The 17,817-nt window shown below is 44.2% G+C and overlaps 1 protein-coding gene across 9 annotated transcripts in view; it reads left to right on the top strand.

Moving 5' to 3' along the window:
- PLEKHA7 (pleckstrin homology domain containing A7) overlaps positions 1–17,817 on the top strand; it is a 123,089-nt gene that overhangs the window by 39,510 nt on the left and 65,762 nt on the right. For 5 of the 9 annotated variants that reach the window (XR_003046128.1, XM_015589625.2, XM_025046373.1 and 2 more), the window contains exons 2-4: positions 1,984–2,067; positions 16,363–16,474; positions 17,257–17,361. Coding sequence is in view for 8 of the 9 variants with exons in the window: in XM_015589625.2 (XP_015445111.1) it covers positions 1,984–2,067; positions 16,363–16,474; positions 17,257–17,361 (301 nt within the window). In the remaining variant the exon portion in view is untranslated. Of the gene's footprint in view, positions 1–1,630; positions 1,795–1,983; positions 2,068–4,045; positions 4,291–5,726; positions 5,764–15,380; positions 15,607–16,362; positions 16,475–17,256; positions 17,362–17,817 lie in introns of those variants that run through there. The other 4 variants (XM_025046390.1, XM_015589639.2, XM_025046384.1 and 1 more) reach the window with 4 other exon arrangements.

Below are 17,817 nucleotides of genomic sequence, written 5' to 3' on the forward strand. Positions count from 1 at the left end.
AGTGGTGTTGCTTTATTGTAATTCCCATTATGAGCGGAGCATTTTTTTTCTCCAGGTGGAAATGAGGCAATCTTAGATTAGAGTTTGTTTTCAAATTCTCTGGTGAATGGAGCTGACACTCTGAAAGAAGCTGGGTGTAAATAAAGTGTAACCCTTGAGTATGGTGCAAGGATTTCTGAAACAGGTCTTCAGGGGGCCTGCTTCTCTAGATGCTCATGTCTTAATTCCATTTTGGAGAAGTTCAGGCTGCTGCCTAGCAGATGAGGTCATAGGATTCCAATGGCTTGTTTGGAACCAGGAGCTGGTAGTCTGGAGGCTGGCAGTGGTTGAGAGGAGTGAGAGAGTGCTGGGGTGGTGGAGAGTTGCAGAGCTAAGGAGCAGCCTGGCTCTGCCTACTTTACATTTGGCTTATTAGGATTCAGGCGGCAATAACCTCAGTGCCAGCTAACCCCAGACATCAGAACACAGGATACTCTAACCAGGCCTCAAGGCAGAATATGAAAAACTTTGTGTAGGTTTAGAGCTTTTTTTCTTTTTTAACCTTTCTGCTGTGCTCATTTAAACCTATTAATCTCTGGGATGGCTCAGTGCTCAATTTGGAGATGAGGCTAATATCTTACTACCAAACTGAGATGATATATTGACCGACAGTGAAAGCATTTTAACCATCTGTATTAGGAGCCTTAAATAATGACCATGCCCTTTGATTAGGTAATTTTACCTCTGGGACTTTAACCCAAGGAAATAATTTGAATAGCAGAAAAAGCATGTACTCAAAGATGTGTTTATTATAATAGTGGAGGGGGGACACCTAAAATGTTCAGCATTAGAAGGATGTTAATCTTTCCAGAATGTAATAAGCACTGTGGGATAAGGACTTGTTTGTTCACTCTGTATGTCCAGCACCTAAAGCACTGTCTGGCATACAGATGGCCAGTAAATATTTTTTGAACAGTTATGTGAAAAAAAATTATATCCATATGATGAGACTATTATTCAGCTATTTCAAAACTCTTAATGACGTAGGAAATTTTCTATGTTAATATGATGTAAAAAGGCAGGATACAGATTTCTAAATACAGTAAAATCACAACATTTCTTTTAAATAGAAGGAAATAAAAGCTAGGAAGGAGAAGATACCCACGTATATCTCTAGATGGTGAGATCATGGATGACCTTATTTTCTAAAATTGCTCAGAAGAATATGATTTGTGATTGGGGAAAACATTTAAAAATAAATCATATTCTTTTTAAAAGAAGGTTAGGTTAGCTTATTCAGGGAGGAAACCAGCAGCCCTTAAAGCCAGTTCCTCTTCCTTTCAAAGAACCAGGCAGCCTTTGTGAATACACAAAACACCTACACACTTTGGTTGTGTCTGTCAGCTTGGCGTGGAAGCTGATCCCTCCTAACTTCAAAAGGGTGATCGAAACTCACAGCGTTGAAATTGTGCAGGTCTTGTTGCAGAGACATGCCCATATATTTATATCCCATCACTGAACTGAAGATATTTTGTAGTAGGGAGAAGAATTTTAAGAAGATAGATTTTTCTGGGTGGGTGGTTAATTCTTAGAATTCTTTTCCTGGTTCATGGATTTTGGAAGCTGTTGAAAGTGCCGTCTGCTTTCCTTCATTCTTGTTTTAGCTCGTGCCATCTTAAAGTAACTTTTTGCTCAGTTTGTTGGAATCAGTGCCTCATAGAATGTCTCTCTAAGATGAAGTGTTGCCTTGGAGCCAAGACTTCCCTAGAGTTAAAATCCCTGTGTTTTAAATGGCCTTTGGCACCCGAACTGGAGGTTCTTAACTTTTAAATGTAGCTGGGTTCTGACAAAATAAGTGCCTCTCAGCAGAAAGGCCCACTTTCTCATTTTGGGAGGAATCTCTGATAGTCAGGGGTCCTCAGAAATTACTGACCTGTCATTGTGTCTGTAACCCTTTCCATTTATATGACTTTTCCATCATTATCTCTCTTTCTTTCTCTTTAGCCATAACCAGCAGACCACAGCGTTCAGGCATCCCGTGAGCGGGCAGTTTTCTCCGGAAAACAGCGAATTTATTCTTCAAGAAGAGTAAGTACTTTTATATATTCTCCTTTTCCAGGCAGAGTTTTGGAGCTTAAAGGCATTTACTCAAAACAAAGCTTGTTGGACTCTTTTTTCTCTTAGGTAGAAGGGCTTGAAGTGGGTTGGTTAATTCATGATAAAAAGCGAGCATTTTGTCTTTCAATCTTTAGACTTCTCTTTGTGAAGAGATGGAAGTGGGAAGATGATATGGGTATGTGCTGTGATTGGTGTTGTCAGAGCCCTTTAAAAGCTCACTTTCCCCTGAATGAACCCTTTCCCCTCAAGCGACATGTAACACTCATCTGGTATGAAAATGTTGTAAATGTAGCCTCAGACCGTGCTGAACCAGCCTCTCAAGGAAGCCTCATATAAGAGTCCAAAGCCAGGGCTTAGGAGAGCAGACCCTTGCCACCTATTGTCCCTGAAAATTTTGAGTTCGTTCTGCTTACTTTTCTTACTTAACACAGGAACTTTCCTGCTCCTCGATGCCATTTCGGCAGAGCCTCTGGGGTGCTCAGAGGCAGGTTCTACCACCCAGGACTGTCTACTTAAAAATGCATGTACAGCCCAAGCAGGATGTATTCTTCTCCTGAAAAAGAAATTAGAGAAACATGTGCAAGTGGCTGTTCCCTTCTGCTCATGTGAGACAATTCCGTTTGAAGAAAACAATTCTGTTTGAGAAACTAATAGAGATGTTGGCTTTAAGTTTTTTTTCCAAATCATTTTTCTTCTGTTTAATCACCTAGACCAAATATGATCTTAAGTAAATTTTCAGTATTTATATTCTTATAGCATTTCCCTCCCTAGGTACTTACACCTTTAAATTTTCTATTATGGAACATTTCAAGCATATACAAAAGTAGAAAGATATTGTAATGAATCCAATGTATTCATCACCCATCTTCAATAATGTCCAAAAGATGGCTGATTTTATTTCATCTGTCCCCTCCCCATCACCCCCTAGATTCTTTTTAAGCAAATTCCAAACATTTCATTTCTATAGTATTTTCAGCTTAGAAACATTATTTTACAGAACTTTTAAAACTAGAAATCTATAATCACAGTAATACTGACATTCCTTGCATGTTCATTCTGTGCTGGGGATTTTACAAGCATAGCTCACTTACTACAATGATCCTGAGAGGTAGGTCATCATCACCAGTTTTAGAGACTCAAAGTAGTCACTTGCCCAAAGTTACATGGCTAGAAGCCAGGATGTCATCCCAACGTGATCCCTTTAGTCAGGTCTAACCCTTGTCCTAGTCAGAGGCTGCCTGTTAAATTATTTTGATGCTGGTGACCTATGGGACACGATGGCCAGACTGTGGAGTTGGGATCTGACTTTGAAAGCATTAATACTATTAGAGAGAGAGTAGGCTATCTTGTCTCCTATGTCAAGAAAGAACTGCTGTGTAAAAACAGAGCCAGAATGTGGATTCTCCACATTCCAGCTTGGAATGAATTTGTTTATAGGATCCTAAAGGTCAGAAACTCTTGGGAGGTCACTGAGTTCAGCCTCCTTTCTTAGGCATCCTGGAGACATGGGCCCCGATCATTACTAAAGGTCTGGATGGGGAAATCCATCAAAATACTTAACTTGGGAAGTTACCAACTTTAATAAGAGCTTCTAGAAAAATGCAGGCTTTTTATCACTGAACAGCTATCACACACACTTCCTTTTCCTCATTGTTAACAGAAGACTTCGTCCCCTGACCACTTCTGAGAACTGTAACCATTTTTATTCTACTAAAATAATCTCTGTAGTAAATCTTAATTGCATCCAGTCTTTAAGGAAAAAAATATTCCTTCTTTTTAAGGGTCACTATTTCCCTCTAGATTCCATTTCCTGGGTGTCATAAGGAATGCTTGCTTGTCTTAGGAGGTGGGTGCAACTATATGGCCAGAAATTCCTTGAAGCAGAATGCGCTTTAGGCATGGAGAGAAAGGGAAGATTCCTATGAACTGATTACTGCACTTACTCATTAAATACTTAGTAAATGTCTACATCATGTCAGAGGCAGTGCCAGACTCTGCAGTTAGAGCAGCAAGTAAGAAAAATGTGGTCCTGTCTGTGAAGAGCTTACAGTTGAATAGGGAAGGTAGATAATTAAATAGATCACAAGTGCAATTAGTGTTTATGACAGAGGAAACAAAAGGTTCAATGGGGATTGATAAAAGAGGATTCTAACCTGGCTTAGGGATCATGGAAGGCCTTCTCATCTTGGGAAGGTATGTTGTTTAAATTGAGACCTGTCTAGTCAAGGTGAGCAACCTGGGCAAAGACCTTGAGGCCAGGGAGGGTAGAGCATGGAGGATCTATACCAGTTGAGTTAGAGTGAAAAATGAAGAGCACCAGATGGATTCTGGAGATACTAGGGAGGTAAAATTGACAGGACTTAGTGACTGATTGACTGTGATGGGGATGAAAGAGAAAGAACACTTTCTTGAAGTGTCTGGCCCTAAACTGGAGGAAGGGGGAGGATTTAGATAAGCGAGGATAAGTGTGCATGTGTGTGAGTGTTGTTCACAGCTGTGGGAAGTGTGACCAGCCTTGGGGTCAGAGGGCAAGAAGACACGTGTAGTGGAGGTTTGGGAAGGGGAGTGTGGAGATAATGCTAGGAAGGCTGCAGCCAGTTATCTGAACGGCTTCCTCCTGGAATACACTTGGACTTACCTCTAACTGGACATCTGGGAGGTGAGTGAGGCATGATGACCCCTCACGGAAACTATTTTTTTTTTTTTAAATATGCCAGTGAATAAAGAATACTGTTATCATCTTGTAAAGAGGAACTGATTTTTGTTTAGTATGTTATGAGGTAAAGAAAAAAGGCTGAGATGATAATTTTTGTCCTTCACGTATCAGCTTTCATGTTGTGTTGGGAGGGAAAAGGAGAACGGACTCCAAAGAGGGTCTGTTAAGGCCACGTTGGCTCCCCTTGCCAGAGCCTTCACCCCAGTTTTTTGGAGCGAATCCTTCTAGTGCAGTGGCTCTCAAAGTACAGTCTCTGTGCTAGCATGATCCAGGAACCTGCTAGAGGTGCAAATTCTTGAGCCTACCCCAGACCTACAGTCAGAGACTGGAGGTAGGACCCTACGTAACTTGTGTTTTAACAGACCTTTAGGTGATTCTGATTCAGGTAAAAGTTAGAGAATCACAAATTTAGACAACTTACTGTTCCCATTCCTCCTAAATTATTCCCAGATTCTTCCATTCATTCTTAAGTTTCCTCCGGATATTCATCATTCTCCAGGCTGCAGTGATGATCTTAGATAGATTTTAGTCAAATAATCTTGGGTTTCTTCTCCTTTGGGAAGAAAAAAATGGTCTCCATGGTGACTTCCTTAGAGCATTACTAATGTGAAGAGATAACACATCTCCCTTACTGATGGCAGGTGGGGCTAAATTAAGTGGCTTAGTGTAATAGGTGCATACCCACCAGAAGATAGTTTCCCATCTTACAGATTAGAAGCATGGTAAAGAGAAAAAATGTGAAAGCTATGATCTGGTGGATCCAGAGGATATAAGCTCTGAGTATTCTAGTTTCTATGTCAGTAATACAGAACCAGTCAGGATTGGCTAGGGTCTGTTGTTGTGGTAACAACATAAAACAAAATCTCAGTGACTTAAAACAAGGTTTATTTCTCACTTTCCATATCCATCACAGGTCACCTAAGGGGTTCTGCTCTGTCATCTGTACTGAGGTAGGCTCCATCTCTGTGCTTCCACGATTGCCAAAAGCAAGAAAATGGGAACTTTGAACTGTGCCACTGGCTCTCACTCACATCGCATTGGCTAAAGCAAGCCGTATGACCACTTCTAACTTCACGGGAGCAGGGAAGTGCCTTTCTACCATCCACCTCGGAAGAGAATTCGAAATATTTATTGGTCAGCATTAATGACTATACTTAATAACCCGCAGTCCAGATTTATTAAGGGAAGCAGGACCTTTCAAATCTGTCACTGACAAGCTTCTTTTGCTGCATAGAGTGTTTGCTTTCTCATTTCATCTTTTCTGTTATGCTACCTAGTCCTTTGTCAGAACCCCCAAGGCGGGTGGGTATCAGTCAGTGGGTCCTGCAGCCTTGTCTCCCAGGGGATACCCATGCACAACCAAGCCAACAGGCATGTGGAAAGCCCTGATGGAGGAGCTAATATGAGCTCAGGCTACATCAGTAAAAGTGCAGTGTATACAGAAAGGGAGAGAATAGTTCAGGTATACCATGATTTTTGTGAACTACTTCATTTCAAGTTTATGGAGCACAAAATGACATATTGAGCCTCAAACACTGTGATCCGGATACTAAATTTGAGCAATTTAGTACCAGGGATGTTGAGTAATTAAGATTTTCCTGAGAAAGGGGACCATTATGGTGTGAAGGGGCCGGAAACCCTATCCTGTGACCTAGCATGTTTAGTCTGCAGGAGAGAAGATGGAGGATGGGCTGTAAGCCTTCAAGAACGGCTGGCAGTAGAAGTGAGGTGCATGTATTACATGGCTGCCAAAGGCAGGCATCAGATCAATGAGTAAAAGTTGTAGACAGGCAAATTTTAGCTCAGTCCACAACTTTCTAGGAAAGAGATTTTCCAGCATCCCTTGTTTCAGGATCTAGAATTTCATCATTAACATTAAATGAAGTAATCTATCTCCTAGAGTTGGCCTTTCCATTAATAATAATCTTATTATTATAGCTAACACTTAGAGCCCTTACTATGTACTGTTAGATACTTTTGTAAGTGCTTTATGTATAGGAATTTCATTTTTATAACAGATGTGTGAGGACGATATCATTATTATCATGGATACCGAGGCATAGAGAAGTTAAGAGTCTTGCCAGAAGTCTCACAGTAAGTGACAGAGTTAGGACTTGAATCCAGGTAGTCTAGCCCCAGATGCTGTGCTTCTAACCACTACACATACTGCCTCATTTCCGTGGTCTTTAAGAGACAGTCCCCTTCCTTGGCTGTACTCTGGTGTTAATGTGGTAACTAAGTAGGCTGCTGCTGCTTAGAGATTTTAATTGTAATTGTATTTGATCTAATAACTGTACCCTTGCTTGAAAGACGCCAAGCCTCCTTGGTAGTCTTTTCTCCAGAAAATGTTCTTAAGCCTTTTTACGAGGCCTCATTTCTAGTGATTGGATCATTTGGGCTCCTCTTCTTAAGCTTCTTTCCTCATTCTCAGTGATTTTCTTAAGTTGGAAACTTGTGGTTGCCCTTTGTGGCTTAAAGGGCCACACACAGGAGCCCTTCTGAAGGGGTAAGCCTGGGCACAGGGAACTGCCAGGCTGTGGTTTTCATGGTTGGTGCTCTGCATAGGAGCATTTTCTCTTCAGTGCTGGTCTGCCCAGGAAGCCTCTGACAAACGCCTCTGCAGCTCTCAGAGAGAGGAGAGAAGCATTCCGGAGCCTCGATGCTGGCAGCTGACTGACAGCAGGCTGTGTACATTGATCCCTAGGCTCTGTCAAGCATTTGATGTTGAGGTGGGGCCTAGTTGAGAGAGAGTACGTGCTCTGGAAGTTCAGAAGCTTGATGCTCAGAAGCCAGCTACAAGGCACCCAGGATTGCCTTGGAGTTTCCTAACAGGGAAAGGACCCTGGCCTGCTTGTCCTGGCATCCTAGCTAGTTTAGCTTATTCCTTCCCTTGGGGTCTGAGCAGCCCTCTGTTTTCTCATTGGATTGTTTGGAAAAGAACTACAAGTCGGAATTGCCTGGAATGTTATGAGTGGTATTTGGAGGATAACACTTAAGATATTACCTTGCCAAAGGTAAGAATGACCTTTCCTTTCCTTTGAACTCTTTGGGGCTTCATTTTGCAGGCTTCAGGATAGGCCTCTCCAAGGTGTGTGCTGATTATGGGCCTTGCGGTGGGGTATCTCCTGCTAGGAGATGGCTGTCTCCCTTTCCTCCTGCAGTTGCAAATTGGTAAAAGCTGATAGTGAGACATTAAAAGCACAGAATAGGGATGGGGGTGCACAACTCAGAGCTCAGAGGAGTTTGTCCTGTTGCTCATCTGCTGAGCCCTGGGCTGTGAGGCCGATGTGTTGCTCTCAGCAACTGTATAGCCAGTGCCTTGTCTCTCCAGACTGACAGTCTTAGGCTAGCTTTGCCTGTTGCATTTGGTTGCCATGGCAACATAAAAAAAAATGAAGAAAAATGGAAACACCTGGCAAGCAGATACCGAAACTTGGATTGTTCAGTTTTCCTTCTTGGTCTAGGAGATGGCGTTTGTGACAGTCACAGGTAGGGGAAGAGGTGGTGATAGTGTTTCGTTCATTCAGACACCTGGGTATTGGCTTGGCTGTCGATGTTGCGAAGGGCATTGGCACTGGGGATGCAGTCATTGCCACACAGCCACCGCGTCTCCAGCTCTTTCTGCGCTGGGTGAAAATGCTGCAGTGGTGGCTTTGCTCTGTGTGGAAGGGAAGCTGCTGCTTGCAAATTGTCATTTTGTTTCTTCCTGTGACTTCCCTTGTCCTTTACCTCCCCCTGGTCTGGGAAGTGCCCAGATCTCTACTAGAAAAGGCTATTTTCCTAAGGAGAGAAGTAGCTGCCCTAGTAAGCCAGGAGGAGCAGATAGGCTAGGAGAGTGCTCACTGAAGGCTCAGGTTAGAATTGTAGCATCTCTGAAACAGCAAAGCAGAGAGGGGAGGAACAGTCGAGGTCAGGGTCGGGTTCTCCCCCAGCAGATAGAAGCCTGGACAGCAGAAGAGACTGGCCCAGGGTCATTTGGCAGAGCAGGACTCAGGCCAAATTCAGGGCAGTGCTTGGGTTTGGGGGTGCGGGAGGGAAGCCCATGAGGCTCACTGGGTTATTTTCATGCCAGGAGAGGGGTGTTCTTTGGGCTGGTTTCCAGCTCCCAAGGTGGGGTGGGTGGAGTGAGGAAATGGAGCCTGTGTTCGAGAGAGGAGTTGTGGGGGAAGGGGAAAGAATACAGAAAGCCATAGTTGAGTAATGAGGCCATAGTTGCTGAATGAAAACCTGTGTCAGACAGCCTCCCCCAGGGTGTTGGGAGGGTACAGTGAGCGTTGGCGGTCTGTCTGTGTGTGTCTCTTTCTCCGGGAAGAGAGGAGTGTGGAGGTGTCTGCCTGTTTGGGACAAGAACCGTCTTTTATTCTTTTTATTGTGCCTTGCTTTTCCCAAACCCCTTAGGTGGTGGGTGTAAGCGCCTTAAAATTTTTGCTGGTTGTTTGTGAATGTGCCTCTTCTCATGCAGCCCTCCTTTTGTAGCAATAATTTTAGCTGAGTTACCTGTGTAGGATCCTTGAAGACACAGCATGAAATTGGGGGCCGATCTTCCCAGGAATTAATGGGATACAAGTGTCATCTAATGATATCTTCTCAGTAAGAGATTTCTGATCCTCCGAACTTTCTAACCTCCTATCCTAGCCTCGAAGACTCTCAACATTGTCGTTCTCCTGGGGAAAGAATTGGGGTCCCGTCCCCCAGCCACAGGGTTACTCTGCTTTAAAGAAGCCCCAGATATGGTGTTTATAGAAATGAATATTGTTTAGAAGTTAATTGTTTGGCATCTTGAGCTTTCTGGAGAGAAGTGCCTTAGAAATAAAAGTAAAATGTACCTGAGATTTAAATTCTGGGGTCTCCACTGGTAACAGTCACAAATGGTGCTTTTCATTTAGTGCAGTGCTCCATGGTTTTCAAAGCGTTATTTCAATCCACACAACCACCTTGAGAGAAGAGTTTTCATCCCATTTTGCAAGAATGGAAGCTGAGGCCCAGAGGAGTGATGTGAGGGGTAGAGGGGTCAATAGCTGCAGACCTTTGTTGGGACCCAGTCATTCTGGGCTCATGGTTTTTCCAGCACCCCAGGATCCTCTTGGTTTGGGGGTTAGTCTTGGGGCCGAGAAGAGCAAAAGCTTGCTTCTGTCAGATTTTAGGACTTGCCGTGGAATGGTGTTTCTGTGGCAAAGCCCAGGTTTTCGGAGTCCAGCTTCTGTCTTGGGCAAGTCATTAATTTCTCTGAGCCTCGATTTCCTCATGTATAAAATGGAGATGGTAAACTGACTATACAGAGTTAAGTGAGATAATGCAGGCAAAGTGCCGGGTACGTGGGCGGTGCTGGACAAGTCCGGTCCAGTCCTTCTGCTTGCTTGACCTTCTGTACCTGTCCCTAAGGGTTGGCGGTGCTTAGGTTAGTGACCTACCTGTTGTGATGGCAGTAAGTGTAGGGAGGGGTCTTGCTGTGATTCCACTTCAGTCTGCTCCTGTTCAACATGTTGACTGAGAGGCAGCTGAGGACCCCATTACCCAAACTCACCTAAATTCACACCCGACGGAAAGAATGCCTTCTGAATTATAACCTCCCTTTATTACTACGTCTGTTAGAGTTATATGCATATGCTCCTGGATATGTAGGAAACAGAAGCAGCTTCTTTTATAGACAAGGAAATTGAGGGACTGAGAAAGTAACTTCCTGCCCAGCCTCACCTGACACATCCTTGAGGAAGTCGAAAGTAGAATGAAGTCATTTTCTTGTTGAGCTTCTCTAGACTAATTTTTGTCTGGTCCTAACTTCTTTTGTTCCTTTCAGATGGGAGGCAGTTGAGTTAAAACTCTAGCTCACTGTTTTGAGCTTCAGCCCACACCCTTCCAGCAAAATGATCAGCATTCATGTAGCCCAAGTCAAGGAAAGAGAAGTCTTTGTTCAAATCATCCCACTGTGCTTTGGGAATCCAGATAGCACAGAAACCTGGCAAACAGGCTTCTACATTAAAGATTTTATTTAATGACGTTGAGAGTCTGCCTTCCCATAGCATATGCAGGGTTTTGGTCTCCTCTCCGGGGATCTGTGTGACTCATGTGCCCGAAGGCAGGCTTTTGGGAACAGAACCATCTTTACAGCTACTCACCTCAGAGCCACATGCTGAAGGAGGGGTGAGGGGGTTCCTGGGTAAAACTTGTTAGGAGCAGACCTCCGTCGGAGGAGTTGAGGACAAATCGATGTCTGCTCCAGCAGGCTCTAAAGTGGGGACACACCCTAAGATGTGACTGACTAAAGCAAATGTACCAGAATGCCCACATCCAAGTGAGTGAGTGAGGACCCTTTCAGTGTTGTCTCTTCAGGAGGCTACACACATGTACCACAGGTGTTCTCATTGCATAAAACAATGTGGTAAACAACTTCTAGAAGTTTCCATCCACCAGCTTTTCAGCCAAGTGAAAAAATAGTTTTTGAGACTTTGTATATGTTCATTTGGAGTTCAAAGCATGACCACCTTTTTTATTTTTTATTAGTTGTCATTCTGGATAATTTCTGGTTATTTCCAAAAGTCATATTTACTCTTGGAGGACCTACCAGATCATTACCCGCATTGAGGAGCTTCAGAGGAAAATCCTCTGAAGACAGAGCTTGTTACTGAACTGAGTGGGGAGTGGTGTGTTCTTTCAAAGAGCCAGATCAGGGACTACCAGGTAATGGTTGAATTTGTTGCTTCATTGGGAGCTGTCCCTGCCCATGGGGTGCCCCAGCGAAGATACGCTCCCTGTTTGTAGAGAAACCATGGTCCCCTCCCCGGGAGCGAATTTGGTTTGAACTTCAGTCATATCTCTTAAAAAGCCAGCTTTCTCTGGGTGTGGCTTAGCGCAGGTCTCTGTATTCATGAAGAATGGGGTTGTCTTTATGTGTTTTTTCCTCCTCTGCCCCAGCACCCACTATCCCTCACTAATGTTCAAAGTTGGGTTCACAGTCATTCCTTTTCCAGCTGAAATATGTTCGCAGCTGATACCCGAGGTGGTGGTTGTACTTTCTTCACTCACTCAAGCCTGCATCTTTCTTCCTGTACTGTTGGCCAGAGGAGCTTCCTTAGTGTAGGGAGGAGACATGGGTTAGAATGCAGGCAAAGATTAAAATTAGAGCTGAAGATTGTAAGGTACAGAAAAGGCAGAAGTGGCCACCTCTCCTGGATGTCCTCAATCAATCACAAATCCAGAGAATCTTTGTCACACAGGAGGATTGGCACTTCTAGTTGATGTAATGTGATGCGATCATTTAAAACGATGTGGATGAGTTTAAAAGAATGGAGAAAATGTTTATAGTAAGTTTTTAAAAAATCAAGATGCAAAATCATAAACACGGTATGATCGCAATTATTAAACAACAAAGCACCCCCACACTCCCCCAAAAAGCCAATATACGAAGCATTCAAATGATTTTCCCTTGGAAAGTGAGACTATGGTGATTTTTTTTTCTTTCAGCTTTTCCCCCCAGATTTATCAAATATTCTGTAATAAGCCTCTATTGGTTATCTTTTCTTTTAATTTTTTTTTATTTTAATTAGTTTCAAGTATACAGTACATTGGTTAGATATCTATATAGTTCATAAAATGATCCCCCCAATTGTTCCCTCCCTCCCTTGACCCTCCACCTAGCCAACATATTAATGCTAACTGCATTCCCTATGCCGTGCTCCCCATCCCCGTGACCATCCATCAGCTACTAATTTGTACTTCTTTAACCCTTCAGCCCATTATCCCAGCCCCCCAAACTCCCCTCCCCTCTGTCCATCACCAAATTGTCCATTATATTTGTGAGTCTGTTTTTGATTAGTTCTTTTTATTCCTTAGATTCCGCATATAAGTGAAATCATACAGTGTTTATCTTTCTCTGCCTGACTTAAATACCTTCTAGGTCCATCAAAGCAATATCTTTTCCATCCCCTTTCTTTTCATATGCGAGGGTCTTGTTTTCTTATCCTTTCAGCCACTCCATCCCTTGATTGGAGCACTTAAATCTTTTCCATTTAAGGTACCTATTGATAGGAATGTAGTTGTTAATTATTCTTTTTTCCTGTTTTTGATACACGTTTTTTCTTGTTAAAGAAGTCCCTCCAACATTTCCTGTAATACTGGCTTGGTGATGAATTCCTTTAGCTTATTTTTATTTGGGAAGCTCTTTATCTGTCCTTCAAGTCTAAATGATAGCTTTGCTGGATAAATTATTCTTGGTTGTAGATCCTGGGTCTTCATCCTGTCGAATATTTTTTGCCAGGCCCTTCTGTCCTGCATAGTTTCTTTTGAGAAATCAGCTGCTAGTCTTATGGGTGTTCCCTTATAAATAACTATCTGTTTTTTCTCTTACTGCTTTTAATATTTTTTCTTTGTATTTAACCTTTGGCATTTTAATTATGATGTGTCTTGGTGTGGGTCTCTTTGGATCCCTGATTTTTGGAATTCTCTGAGCTTCCTGGGGTTTTATGTCCATTTCCTTCACCAGGTTAGGGAAGTTTTCCATCATTATTACTTCACACAGCTGTTCAACATCTTGATTTTTTTTTTCAGTTATGCCAATCAGACGGATATTTGGAGCCTTAATAGTGTCCCATATCCTCCTTAAGTTATTTTTATAGTCTTGGCATCTTATCTCTTGCCATTCTGATTGCGTGTCCTTGGCTTTCCCTTCCTTTAGATAAGGTATTTGATCCTTTTCTTTATTCACTTTGTTTATTCCTTTGTTTATTCCATTTAATATACTTCTCATCTCAGATGTGTTCTCCATTTCATACTCGTTCCCTTTTATAATTCCCATTTCCACTTTTATCTCTCTGTTGGAGTTCTCTACACTTCTCAAAAGTTCATTGAGCATCTTTATAGCTAGTGTTTTGAACTCTGCATCTGTTAGATTACTTGACTCCATTATATCTGGATCTCTGTTATGTTCTGTCATATGGTTTCTGCTTCTTTGTCTTCCCATTTTGGCTGCCTTTCCGTGTCTGTTTCTATGTACTAAGCAAAGCTTCTAAGTCTCCCGGTCTTATTAGTGTGGATTTGTGAAGTAGGTGTCCAGTGGCACAGTCCTGAGAGGGGTTCAGCTGGAGGCCCAACTTAACCCAAGCCTCTACCTCTCCGGGGCCACCTATTAAGATTCAGCAAGCAATCTACAGATGCCGTGCTTACAGTTGCCTCAAAAGGCCACACCAGAAACCGAGGCCAGCTGCTTCCTCCATTGTGAGTCTTAGCAAGGAGCACCTGACTTGCTGAGAATACACCTGGATGTGGCTTGGGTGAGGCTGCGAGTTGGGGGAGGCGGGGTTTCAGAGAATCCTCTGGGTGGAGCGACCTCTGTTATCCAGTTTGATGACCTCACGGCTATGGTGGCACTGTGTCTGGCACACTGGTAGTGGGGAGGGCTCAGCAGGGAACAGTGGATACCCCTGAGACTTCTGTTGAAAGCGAGTCTAGGCCAGGCTCTCACTCTGACAGTGTCTCCCTAAAAGTCCCTGGTGCCCTCTCTGCGCAGCCTAATCGGCACTGGTGCTCAGAGTGAGCAGGTCTGTCACTGAAAATCTGCTTGTGGATGCGGCCCCTTTAAGAGACGTCTGCCGCTCAAGACCTGGCAGCCCCGCATCCTCGCACCATCCTACCTTCTGCCGTGGCAGGGTGATTTCTTGGATTTCTCTCTAGTTATATGGCTTGTTCATCCCAAGTGATTTTTCTTTGCTGCTGTTCCTTGTTTCCATCACAACTTTGATTCGGTCACCAGAGGGATGAGCAGAGCCTCTATCTCTGTTGGTTATCTTAAATGAGAGTGAATTAAAGTTGGTAAAATCCCAAACAAACTTTTTTTATTATCGGACTTCTTGTCCTGAGTTTTTGCTTTAGAGATACAGCTGCCATACTAATATGACCTGAATATACTTCTTCCTTGTCTCAAGCCTTGGAAATCTGAAAAGTCAGGCAAGACTAGGTTCCAGGAAGACGTTTGGGGCATAGTTCTGCCTGGAGGCAGGGCCTGGACAAGGCAGCCTCTCAGAGCTCCTTTCCACCCCCAGTTGGCGATTATCTCTGTGCTGCACAGAGCCTCTGCCAACACTGAGCGGCTGAGTGTGGTGACATTCTCTGAGTGGGGAGCATAACAAAAGCCTGGCTGGGATGGAGGCTGGGGCGGGGAATCCGGAGTGAGTGCCTGAGCTGATAAGGAGCCAGTGATCTTTCTGCCTGGAGGGACTTGCACCTCCAGCTGCCAAGCATCTGGCAGGGCCAGCCGCTTGGAGAGCTGGTGCTTGCTGCAGTGGTCCTCCTGTGCAGAACTCCCCTAACGGTGCAGGGTGTCAGGGCTCTGGCTTGGGCACGAGAAGGATCACTTATCCTTTGTGCAGCAGTGGTTTTGAAAGAAGCAGTGCATCTTATCTCCAAGGTGGAAACTAAGATTTTTCCTCGTAGCACCTCTGTAAAAGTGAGAGTGGCGAAAGGACTTCAGAGTGCTTCTTCCTCAGCTGTGTCGTGCCCGGGTCTTCTCTCTCCATCTCCTCAGGGTCCGGGCTAGGCCTCCAGATCAGATTTTCTCCACTCCTCCGGCAGAGAGCCCCAGTTTACTGCAGCTGCCTGGATCCTATTGTCTCTCAGAGCAGTGGACAAAACTCAGACATATCCTGGGACTTCTACTTTGAGGAAGGCTCACTGATCCTGGAGTTAGCAGATTCTGAGAGTCAACGTCAAGCCATTCAAGGATAGTATTGAGTTTGTGTGGAGGCATTTGCCACCACTGCTGCTTTGAAAGACTGGCAAATGTTGGGGCTCTGTGGAGGCAGGTGAGAAGGGTTCTCTGTGGTGTCTTGTGAGTATCGGACCAAGAGGTTCCCAAAGTGCTGTACCTCCTAGGGCAGGTGGAGGTTCTCAGTGGGAAGCTGATAGATGAACTGAGGGGTTCCTCATTGGGGACCCAAGTACGCTTCAGTTTTTCCTACTCTCTGGGCATGGCGCAAAGGGTTAATATCTCCGATGGCTCTATTTTGGGGCAAATGGAGTGTTCCCAGAATAGGACTCGTTGTTGAGTATTCTATTTTGGGAGGCAAGCCCTACTGACGTTTATGTAAGCGATTCTCTGTGTGTATCTGGGGGTGTGGATATGCACACAAGTGATTTCTATACTAATTATAACAGCTTCTTTTGGGAGCCAGGGAAATGGAGGTGTGTGTAAAGGCTATGAATTACTGTTGCTTGAAGAGTGGTGTGTGACTGTGTGTGCCCATCTGATGGGGCAGTTGCCACAGATATGTGAGTAAGAGAGTAACTGTAGAGACCTTAGGACAGCAGTCAGGGATGACTGCCTTAGCCCCTTTGTGGGTTGTCAGGCTTTGGAGATGTGCCCACCTATCATCCTCTTGATTTCCTGAAGTATAGATAGGCTGGGCATCGTGGCCCCCTGGCTGTTGTCTGGAGTCAGGTGTTCTCCAAAAGGTGGGTCCTAGGTTGTCTATGGCCTATCAACCAGTTCTAAATCTCAGATTCCATTTCCTGCTGCAGCCTGGCACTTACTGACTGGATTCTTTTCTGTCTCCTCACAGGCCAAATCCACATATGTCGAAGCAAGAGAAAAACCAAAGACCATCCAGCATGGTCAGTGAAACGTCCACGACTGGGACCACATCCACTGTAGAGGCCAAGCCCGGCCCGAAGGTGAGCTTCTGGCCACTCGTTCCTTCCTTCTCTTCTTTTATATTTGGCAAGCCCCTTCGTAACCAGAGGCCCATTTGACCTGCACCATACTTTTGTGAGGGAGACATATAAGTCTTCTTCCCAAATGATAGCTTGGGAAATTGAGGCTGATTGGGGTTATGTCACTTGTCTAAGAAAATAGGTGATTGCTGACAGAACCAAGACTGACATTTAAGTCCTTGGATGCATTCTTCATTTCCCAGACATGTCATGGAAAGGCCACGTGTGTGTTAGAGGCAGCCTAACACGTGTGTGTTAGATTTGTGATAGATGGGCCCTAGGAAGGGTGTGCTTGAAAAGGGCCCAGAGATTTCTGTCCCCAAGATATGGGAGCACTGACTGAGGAGCAGGTAAAAGAACAACCATTGTAGAAAAGGGGAGACTGCAGAGGACTGAACCCAGATAGGAGGGGTGAATTATCTGGAAATTGGCAGAGTCTGTGACCAAAAAGTAGCTTCGTTTCAGAAAGATGTAAAACATTTTAGGGCCAGCAGCTGCTGATGAAAGTTGTTTGAAAAATCCCTTTAAATATTTTTATCTCTGTGACCCAGACGGGAAGCTTGCCAGGTCTTAGACTCGCCTTTTAATTAGAATGCTATGGCCATATGTGTGTCAGTTCCCTATCTCCTTGTTGTTCACTTAGAGTAAGGCAGAGGGGACCTATAGCCCTCCTACCCTAAAGTTCTTTTTTATGCCTCCTTAAATCCCCCTGGCTGCTAGAGTTCAAGTCTTTTTTCTCCTAGATCATAAAGTCCAACAATAAAGTCCACAGCTTTGGGAAGAGGGACCAGGCTATTCGGAGGAACCCCAATGTTCCAGTGGTGGTGAGGGGCTGGCTGCATAAGCAGGTGAGGAAACTGAGGAGGGAGGGCGGGGAGGAGGAGATTGTTCTTGCTGCTTTGCTTCCTTACCCTGGCCTCCCGGGAACTGGGAACAGGCTCATAATAAGCGTGCTATTCCTGAGTTTGTCTGAAGCAGGCGGATCCTGTTTACTGTGCTGAGCAGTTTGCTGTTCATTTTTATGAGTGGACCATCCACTCAATGACTACAGCTTCCCTCCCAGATCTACTTGACCACCTTGGCCCCTGGTGCTATTGATTGCCCTGGGACCCAGGCACTTGTGTGGGTGGGTCAGCATGAATTCAGCGTTACTGCCTGAACTTGTCTTCCTGGTGTTAAAGAGCCTTTGTTATCATTTGGCTGAAAAATTCCATTTTTTTTTTCTCTTCCCTAGTCCAGCAGAGATATCTAGCTCTCTAGCCCCTCAGATTCCAAATTGGCCAAACTCAGCTCTTTATCTCCTC

Source organism: Pteropus alecto, unplaced genomic scaffold, assembly GCF_000325575.1.
Source record: "Pteropus alecto unplaced genomic scaffold, ASM32557v1 scaffold120, whole genome shotgun sequence".
Taxonomy (NCBI): Eukaryota; Metazoa; Chordata; class Mammalia; order Chiroptera; family Pteropodidae; genus Pteropus; species Pteropus alecto.